The sequence below is a fragment of the Chrysochloris asiatica genome, unplaced genomic scaffold (assembly GCF_000296735.1).
Source record: "Chrysochloris asiatica unplaced genomic scaffold, ChrAsi1.0 scaffold00124, whole genome shotgun sequence".
Taxonomy (NCBI): domain Eukaryota; kingdom Metazoa; phylum Chordata; class Mammalia; order Afrosoricida; family Chrysochloridae; genus Chrysochloris; species Chrysochloris asiatica.
The window spans coordinates 4,200,624-4,210,684 of record NW_006408642.1 but is presented as its reverse complement, the minus strand read 5'-3'; the positions used below and the strand labels follow the sequence as shown (position 1 = coordinate 4,210,684).

Here is a 10,061-nt window from a genome sequence, read left to right as displayed (position 1 = left end):
TACTAGGAAAATCTGTGGCTTAATATAGGTATGCCTTTAATGCCCTAACTCTCTTTCAGTCACTCTGCCCTCCTCTCCTGGTTGTTAGGCGTTGTCAGATCAATCGACCCATAACGGCTGCTAAATCGGGTATAAAAGGAAGACCTAGATAGGGTTCCTGAGGAGCAGCTGGTGAGCTTGAACCACCAATCTTGCAGTTCATAAGGCTCTGTAGTATGCCGTCTCAACCCACAGAGCCATGCCAGGGCTCCTGCTAGACCAGCACAAAAAACAGACCCAGATAGGTGCACTTCTGCATCTCAGCCTAGGCTGAGTGCGCAGCGTCCTGAGGATTGGCTGGTGGGTGTGAATCACCGCCCTTGCAGTTCAATAAGCTTTGCAGCAGGGTGGGTCCCACAGGGGTTCTGGGAAGCTGGGCGGGGCTCTAGCTTGTTATGGCGTGTGGGTGTGTTCACCAGGGTGTGGGTGCGCTGTTTGAGGCGGAGGGAATAATCCTGTGGGGGGGCCTGGTGGTGCTGGTGGGCGTGGTTGGGTCGCGAGTGATCAGTCAGGCGGTGCAGGGCTAGTGGTGGGTCCCATGGGCATGGCGGTGCTCTCGCTGAGGTGCTGCAAGTAGTGCGGGGGTGGGGGGGTTGCGATGTCCTGCAAGCAGTGCGGGGGGTGGGGGACTTGTGGGGGGTAAGTTTGGGTGGCCCATGCAGGGCTCTAGCTTGTTATGTCGTGTGGCGGGGTCAGCGCACGCTCCAAAGGTTAAGGCACACTCTGGGGGGTGTTTGCGGTCTGATCTGGGTCTGGGGAAGGCGGAGGTGTAGAGAGGTGGGTAATGGTGCAGGTGAGAGATCACTTGGCTGTGCGGACACAGTCCTTGCCTGATGACGTCAGACAGGCGCCGTTTTTTGTATTTTTTTCCCCCTTTTGTTTTGTTCCCCTCCTGTCTTTGTTGCCTGCCCACTCTCTGCCCACTGCAAGCGCCAAAATTACACGGTGGGGCAGATGACCCTCACTTTCTCTTCCCCTTGTCCCCAGTGGTTCCTCCTGTTCAATAATTACTGAAAGCACCGCTTTCAGCGCGAGTTGGTTCCAGCCCCGCCCCCCACACTGAGAGGCGTTGGGGCTGTGCCACACGCAGCCAGTGGAGAGTACAAGCTTAAAAAGCTAGGAGTTCCTCAGTACGGTGATTTTTTTTAAATGCTAGTTTAAGATTTTGATGTACTGAGACTTATGGTGGCTGTAATGGTGTGGGTTCGCCACAGGGAGGTTTGTTTTCGTAAGGTACCCTCCCCCGAACCTGGAGCCTCACTCACCCGGGCCATCTGGCCGTCTGGCAAACCGTGTTCCCACTTGTTTGTTCTTGTAATAATCAGTTGGTCTGCCTATATTGTTTTGTATTTTTCCTGTCAGTCTTTCTTTCAAGAAGTATCCTCTGTTCTTCTGGCCACTCCAGGCTGGTCTGCTTGTCCTTTCAAGTAGAAATTTCCCCTCCATATATAATCATTTAATCCACCAAAGGGCACATTCTGCAAGCCTGCCTTCTGGCCTCCAGCTCTCAGTCCCTCTCTTTCCATGAATCTAGAGCCTTCAGCTGCTCCCTCTCTCCATGTCCCTATATCTGCCTCCATCTCTGGTGTCGCTGCTTCTCTGAATAAGGTCCCGCATTCTGCTTATGCTCTTCTGCTTTGATGGTCCTAGGGCCCTCTGTTTCTGGACTGTAAGGTTAACTGCTCCCCTGTTTTTGTTAAAAAAAACTTATACCTTTTACAATTGTGACAGTCTCAATTAGTCATGATAACAATTACTGTTGAATCATACGAAGCTTATACCCATCTCTTTTCTCCAGACCCATCTAGACAAGATGAAAACTATTCAGTGGGGACTCTTTCTCCCTCCCACCTCCCACTCTTAAACTAAACTCCCTCTTGAAACATTGTAAGTCAGTCATTTCGTGCCTTTATCGCCCCCTCATTTTAGGTAGCCAGTGTCTAAGTTGCCAGTTCCTATCTACCCTCTGTACAGAGGGAATAGCTGTGATATTTGATGTGAAGACTCTTTCCCTCTCTGTTAGTATTTTGAACTACTACATCCATGAGTATAGGTCAAGCCCATCAAATTGTAGCAGCTTACACTCATTTACATTATCTAAAAAAGAAAAAAAAAATTTTTTTTTTTTATCGTCCTGTAGTCAAGTTCTGATTGTCAAGCTGTTGAGCTAGGTAATATGAGTACTATCTGCAAGTTTGGGTGTTCATGTGCCTCTCCTCTCACTTCATATTAGCTGGATGCTTCACTCTCAGCTCTAGCCCTCTATGGCTATGCCCTTGTCCTTGGGCTCATATGTCCCCAGATCTCACCACACTTTGGACCAACCAGCTCTTCCTCTTCTCTCTCTCATCTCCTGGTCGACAGGTGTCTATGGACCATGGTTGAACTCAGCCCATTTCTTGATTTCTGGCTTTCCCCCTCTTCCACTCACCATTAGACTAATGTGTTCAACAGCAAGCTTACATGCCTGCTCATGTGATCCATTTGAGTTTCAGCCTTAGAGTGGGGTTTGTCCTGAAGGGCCATGATGGCTTCCCTGTGAACAGCTTGCTTATTCTTGTAGTAGCCAATCAGACTGCCACTTTTTTTCTGGGTTTTTCTGATGCTCTTTCTTTGAAGATGTATCTTCTGTTGTTCTAGCTGTTCCAGGTTGGTTTGCTTGTCCTTTCTAGTGGAAATATCCTGCCTCATAAGGTTCCTGATGGGACTCAGGATTCCACCTAAGGTCCCATACACTGCAAAGGCTCCACAAGAGGCATATTTCGCTGGGCAAGTTCTAGAACCCCTTTTAGGTATTCCAATCAGTTATAGGCTAAAGATGGGCTTACAAGTTTTCTGTAATCATGTTTCCCAACATTCTTTTCTATCCCACTCAAGTGTCTATTTTACAATAGTAGGCAAGAGTAACCAATATTCATAGGACAGTCAGGCATCTTAGTATGCTTTCCCCTCTTCAAACTATGCTTAGGTCCCTGTGTCACAAAGCCCTGTTGTTCCAAGGTTGAGCATGCATCACTATTTACCTCTGTTCCATTTAGCCCATGTAAACCTGTCTCAGTGTTTTTGTATCTACCTTGTTCTTTCACACCCTCCCCCTTGATTATACTTTTAATAAGGTTTTCATTTAAAGATCCCCAAAGAAGCTAGATTTTTAAAAAATGAAATACCATTGCTCCCTCCCAACCCACCTCCCAGCCATTTTCGAGAGATAGCCCAGAGCCCAGTGGGAATAGCACAGGGCAGACTTGTACCTCAAGGTGAATCCACAGGGGGCCTGGAAGGGACTCGCTCTGGTGAGTGAGGTGACAAACATCATATCAGAGACTCCCAGACCTGGGGGGGCTTGTTAGAAATCCAGAGCGAATTGTAGGCCCCAGCACAAACCTCAGGGGTGGGCTCCCAGATGTCTTCATTCAGCAGTTTCTGAGTTCTTAAGTGGCCATGGAACTGAATGATCTTGAGTTTCCTCCCAAATTCTATGATTCTTGAGCTAATTCTGACAGATCTCACAGCTTCTATTGGAGGAAAGTTAAGATGCAGGCTTGGCTCTGGGGCGGGGAGGGGAGGTGGGCATTGGAGCTGCTGGTCAGCCCCACCCACTCCTCCAGGTAGACAGGGACATACTCTGCTGTTGTAAGATGGGTGCTCTGAAACAGAGCAGGCCTGTGTCCTTGAGCAATAGAGGGTGAGTGAGTGGTTTATCTCAAAGAAGCCCACCTGAGGTCAGGCAGCGCAGACCAGGAATCTACAGTTTCTGACTCCTGCTTCTGCCCCAAGAACAGACTCCATCTTTCAGGCAGGAGAGCTGGTGGAGCCTGCAGTGCCCAGACCACCACCGGTCCTAAGAGGTTCACCCCTCATCACAGGCAGGCCTGCCTTGTGGAAGCTCACTCCCTGGAAATTCCTGGGTGTTCACTCTGACTGGTAGCTACAGCTCAGTGAGTCCCAGCTAAAAAATGCAGGAGGTACAGTGTAGCCTGGGAGGAAACTCAGGCTGGGCAACTGTCCTTGGGGGAAGCCATCAGGTTTCATCCCAGACAGAAGTGGGACTGCCTGGTTTTGAAGCTTGCCCTACCACAGGTGAAGAAAAGGGCAAAAGTGCAAATTGCCCCCACAGCCCGACCTGAGGCGCGAGGATCCCAAGCCTCTGTCTGTCTTGTGCCTTTGCCACCTACAGCACAGTAAGGTGCACAGGGCCTTGTGGCCTCAGGGACATCCAGGCCCAGAGGTTGCCCTTCTCATCGCTGGCCCTGCAGATAGGGAGGAGCCCAACTGGGTGGGTACCAAGCTCCTCCCCACAGGAACCAGGGATTATGAGGATCATGTGGGGGTGCATCAGAGGAGTATCTCTGCAGCAGTGAGGGTCACTGTGGGCCACTAAGGTGAGCCCCTGACTGAGGGAACCTATCTCTGTGGAACAACAAGGCATGCTGTAGACACATCTGCTTCCCTTTGATGCCAGGGGCTCCCAGCCATAGCCACACATATATAGGGGGGCGGGGGGAGCAACTACACCTCACACGGAGCTTTAGATGCCCCTGTCTTGATTTACCTCCCCCTCAGGAATGTCCGGGAAACATGGCTGGAAGATTCTGGGACAAGCTGGGGAATGTTTTATTCTCTGTATGGCTCTAGTTTACTAAAATTTATTTAGCCTTTAATTTCTTACCTCTCAGGAAATAGATTCATTGGTTACTTGTCAGAAAATAGATTCATTTTGTCACAAAAAGATCTTATAAACATCAAATGATGCCAGCTATAAGAGTCTGCAATGAATCTAAGCAGAAGTCGTACCATTTTCCTTTATGGAGATAGTTTACCTCAGCAGTTACTGGGCAGAGCGGGCTCCTGATGGTGTTAGTAATGGAAGTGTCAGATTGGAAAGGTGGCAGGTGCGAGAAACAACACCCAGAGACTCACATTGCCTGGCAGATCTGCTTCTCCAAGTCGGTAGACTAAATCGCGCCCCGCCCCCTGTCAGGCTGAAGGTTACCTAAACACTGCAGCTGTGCTCATGTGAGCAGGGTGTCGGCCTGGACCATCACTGACCCCCGTGTCCACCTGCTCCTGCAGAAATGCTGCCTGTTGCTCCATGGCATAACAGCACTGAGCTGAGTCCCACCCGCCTCCAGGCCTCCCCATTAGCAGCTGTCCCTGAGCCTGTTTAGACACTGCAGGGAATGGCAGACAGCCCCTTCCCCAGCCCCAGTGGACAGGAGCCAACCTCAGCCTCAGGGAGGCACAGGTCTGAGCCATCCTGTGAAGTACAAACTCAGGAAAGATGAGCATTGTCGGAGTTGAGTGGGGTCTCCCAGCGACTGCAGACCCTGAGGAACCTCACCATGGGCAGAAGGGTGAAGCTGGAGGTAGAGGCTCTCTTGACTCATGGCTGGGAAAGGGGCTTTTCTCCCTGGAAGACAGGATGTGGCAATGGCTTCGGCCTGTGTGACCCTCGCAGTTAACTCAGGACCACAGCAGTGTTTGAGCTCGTTTGTTCATAAGCAAACAGCTGCTATCCAAAATTGATATATATGTGTGTTTTAAGCCAAATTCCACAGTAGTTACTTGTTTATTTAGACAGTGGGGCACAGCCGTGGTCATGTCTCCAGCACCCACAGGAAGGGGTGCCGGAACCCATGGTTGGAGCCTCAGAACTGGGAGTCTGCAGCCGTGTCTCAGTGCCTAGTGCTGCTCAAACACAAAGACTGCAGTTGGGTGCCTTAAAGAAAACTAAATGTATTTTCTCACAGTTCTGGAGACAAAAGTCCCATTCCTTCCTTGCTGTGGCCCCAGGCATTCCATGGCTTGCAGATGATCCCCCCACGTGGTGTCTGTCTTCCCCCTGCGTATGTCTTTGTGGTCGTTCTGCTCTTTTTATACCTTAGAAGTCATTAGGTTCAAGATCCTCAGAAGACTGATTGCACTAGATGCCGTTATGGAAGGTCATTACATGTGACACAAAGGTGACTTTACATTGCATATTTTACATATGCAACAGAAGATTCCAGCACATGTTTGCGGGGCCTGAGTTCAGTCTCAGAGCAGCGGGACTTTAACCCTGGGTGCAGCCTGCAGGGGAGATTCCTTCCTCCTGAGACGACCCCTCTGAGCTTGCAGTCTCAGCCTCCATCCTGTTCCCAGACCTTCCAATAAGAAACCCGGGACTGTGGGACCTTAGGGAGAATCTGGGTTGACCAGTTTCATCTGGTGGACATACTTCATTTTTGTTGGATTGGGGTTTGAAGACAAGTGGATGGTAAACACACACACACACAAGATGAGCTTTTGTGGAGAGTCTGCCTTGGGCCTGGGATTCCTCACAGCCACCTGCAAGTTGTGCTACATTGCTGCCATTATGCAGATGTGGAGCCTGGGGCTCTGAGAGGTCAAACTGCCAAGGTCACACAGATTATGGGCCAAAGATCTGATCCCAAGTCAATGCTCTCTTCCCCTCAACCCTAAGGGTCCCGGGAGGAGTGATTCCAGATGGCACAAATAGTTAATTAAGCATTTGACTAGTAGCCGCAAGGTTGGTGGTTCCAACCAGCCCAGAGAGGCTCCTCAGGAGGCAGGTCTGGCTTCTGAAAGGTCACAGCCTTGAAAACCCTAGAGAACAGTTCTACTCTGCACACATGGGGTTCACCATGAGTCAACGTGACCACAGCTAACAACAATCTGTAAAACCCCTGAGTTGGGCTCACACATCAAATGTTGGTATTACCACCCATTTCCACAGACGTCCAGGAAAGAGGGGTGGAGCAAAGTGGTCTTCTGCAGAGCACACTTTCCCCCAGCGTGGCCAGCTTGAAGGCCTGCATGGCTTAGTCCTGTGTGGCTCGGTCCTGTGTCCCGGGTGACTCACTCCTGTGTCCTGTGTGGCTTGGTCCTGTGTCCTGTGTGGCTCAGTCCTGTGTCCTGTGTGGCTCGGTCCTTGTGTCCCGGGTGACTCACTCCTGTGTCCCGTGTGACTCAGTTGTGTTCTGCCTGGCTCAGTCCTGTGTCCTTTGTGCTCACTCCTGTGTCCTGCGTGGCTTGGTCCTGTGTCCTGGGTGACTCACTCTTGTGTCCCGTGTGGCTCAGTCCTGTGTCCTGCCTGGCTCAGTCCTGTGTCCTGGGTGACTGACTCCTGTGTCCTTTGTGGCTCACTCCTGTGTCCTGCGTGGCTCGGTCCTGTGTCCTATTTGGCTCTGACCTGTGTCCTTTGTGTCTCGGTCCTGTGTCCTGGGTGACTCACTCCTGTGTCCTGTTTGGCTCAGTCCTGTGTCCTTTGTGGCTTACTCCTCTGTCCTGCGTGACTCGGTTCTGTGTCCTGGGTGACTTACTCTTGTGTCTTGTGTGGCTCGGTCCTGAGTGACTCACTCCCGTGTCCTATGTGGCTCATTCCTGTGTCCTGTTTGACTCTGTCCTGTGTCGCTCGGTTCTGTGTCCTGAGTGATTCACTCCTATGTCCTGTGCTCTCTCAACAGCAGCTGAAGCTCGTGGCCGAGAACCTGAAGGAGGAAGCCAGTGGCTATTATGGGAAGGAGATGGCCACCTGAAAGCCTGGCCATGCTGGCTGTGCTGTCCCCACTGCCTGTGTCAAATCTGCCACTTCTGCTCTGGTGAGGAGGCTGTGGCCCAGACCCACTGCTCCACTGCATGAAGGGGGAATCACATGCAGGTGCCCCCGGATGTTCCCAGCTCCTCCATCCTCTCTCCCCACCTGCCAGCTCCTCTGTAATCCCACCTCTGACTGTCCAGACCAACTGCTGCCTCCAAGCCTCACATTAACGGCTACTGCCCTTCCCCACCGTGGCCCAGGAACTGTGGACAGGCTGGCAGATTGTGGGTGCCCACCAGGCCCCGCAGAACTGCTGGGAAGTGACTGGTGTGGTGAAGCAGTGTTCCCGACTCCAGGCCAGCGTTGAACACCTCTGTCCTGCTCTGCTCTTGCAGTCAGCTCACAGATTCCCTTAGCAGCAGAAGCAGCAGTCACTGAGCTATTAAAAGCTACATGCACCTCTCAGACTCCGCTTCCCTGTCCGATCTGAAATGCCCTGGGTTAGGGATCTAAAGGTGGCAAGTGACGTGGGGGAGCTTGGCTTCAGGTGGGACACAGATGGGCCACTTGCAAGGCTTTGCAGCCCAGGTCCTGGGGGATTCTGCTGCTGGGAGAGGCTGCCCTGGGGGAGCCGAGGCAAGACCCACCAGGCACTGTATGTGCACTCCTGGCACCCTGGCCTGAGCTCCACCCCAGGGGTGCCAGCTGGGGTACAGCCCTCCAGGCACAAAGCCTGTGACTTTGGAGCCCCATCTTCCAGCTCCTCCAACTGTGTGCTCAACATTCAGCCCCAGGAGATGATGGGAAATCTGCTGTCCTCAGCTGGGCCCTACAGTGTATGGGTCCCTGCACTGAGAGAGCCACAGATGTGCCGGCGGCCCGTCAGCAGATTTGAAGATCTAATGGGGGCTGGGGAGGATGGGAAATGAAAAGGTCTGCCAGCCACCATCTCCCTCAACTCAGTGGTGGGAAGCTGACATCCTCCTTCACCGGCATGAGGGTGGCCTTGGCGGGCTGGGTCCTGCATCATGGGTTTTGGAAATCTCATCTGCCACTTGGTGGTTATTTATGTGGGTTCTGCAAGAGCATTTGAATTATATTCAGGTGTCTCCCTGTCCTGTTCATCCGTCAGTCCCCAGCACTTCGTCCAACACAAGATACCTAGGAGCTGGCTTTGCCCCTGAACCTTCAGGTATGAGGCACTCCCGGGAATTGTTCAGTGTTTGAGCCACACTTTCTAAATGTGTTCATGTTTGGAAACACCAGTCATGGCAGCCACCAATACAGACCTAAGTGCTTACACCCCCACCATCTGCCTCTCACCCCAGCTTGGGCTCCTGTGTTTGCTGCAGAGGAGTTCTAATGGGGTCCTTGGCCCCAGCCCTTTGTTTGCCCCAGAATCCAGCTTTGGGAATCAGCCATGTGGACGTGGTTGTGAGACAGTGGGTTCTGGGCACCCTGAGTTTGAGTCCATCTCCCCACCCTGCAGGCTGCCCCGCTCCCCTGGAGCCCGAAATGCCAGCGCAGATCCAGCCTTCTCTGCCGTCGTGACCATCCTTCCCAGAAACCTGTGCTCTGCCTTACCTCAGTGTCTCATTGAGCAGAATGACACTTGTCACCAAGCCTCAGCCAGTCACTGCACAGGAGAAAGTGGACCCTGGGCACATGGCCTCATGAGGAGGAGGATGGGAATGGAACAATAAGGTAGTCATAAAAGAAGCGGGCGGGAGGGGGGCGGCACTCTCAGGCCTTTCAGGCTCCCGAGGGCAGGGTGGACCCAGTGCTCGGAGGGGGTGGTGGCCCGACAAGGCAGGTACCCAGAAACCAAGCAGCCCAGTCAGTAGGGGACTGAGGTAACCTTTCAGCTCCACGTTTGTCTACCTGTTTACTGAGGTAAAACAATCTACCTGCATATATATATGTATGTATATATATACACACACATATATATATATATGAAGCCATTTGCCAATTCCTCAAGGTCTTACATGCAAACTTCAGTGATAATTACATTCATGTTGTAGAGCCATGACCAGGATCCCTCTCCACATACCCTACCACCATTAATAGAAACTTCAGGCCCTTAAGCTAAGACTCCACCTTCCGCTTAGCCCCACTCAGTAATAAGCTTTGGCCTCTTTCATATAGGTTGGATCATAAGTATTTGTCGTTTGTGACTGACTTCTGTCACTCAGCATGTTTTCAGGGTTCATCCATGTGTGGCATGGATCAGAGATTGGCCTTCTCATGGCTGAGCAGTACCCCGTTCTAAGTATGTACCACATTCTGTCAGCTCGGAGTTTTGTAGTCTCTTAGTACTGAGGAACTGCATTGAGGAAGCCATCTAGAATGAGGCTGCCCCATCCCACTGAGCCAAATGCTGGCCTCACATATGTAACATGGGTATGTCTACCATTCATCACTTCCACCCAGAACCCCTCACTCCAGTATGCTCTTTAAACTGTACCTCATCTCCTCCAGT

At 51.7% G+C, this 10,061-nt stretch overlaps 1 protein-coding gene across 1 annotated transcript in view; it reads left to right on the top strand.

Moving 5' to 3' along the window:
* ANO10 (anoctamin 10) overlaps positions 1–7,577 on the top strand; it is a 272,952-nt gene extending 265,375 nt beyond the window's left edge. Inside the window, exon 12 of the mRNA XM_006868831.1 lies at positions 7,506–7,577. Within this exon, the coding sequence (XP_006868893.1) occupies positions 7,506–7,577 (72 nt within the window). The remainder of the gene's footprint in view (positions 1–7,505) is intronic.
* The last annotated feature ends 2,484 nt before the right edge of the window (positions 7,578–10,061 follow it).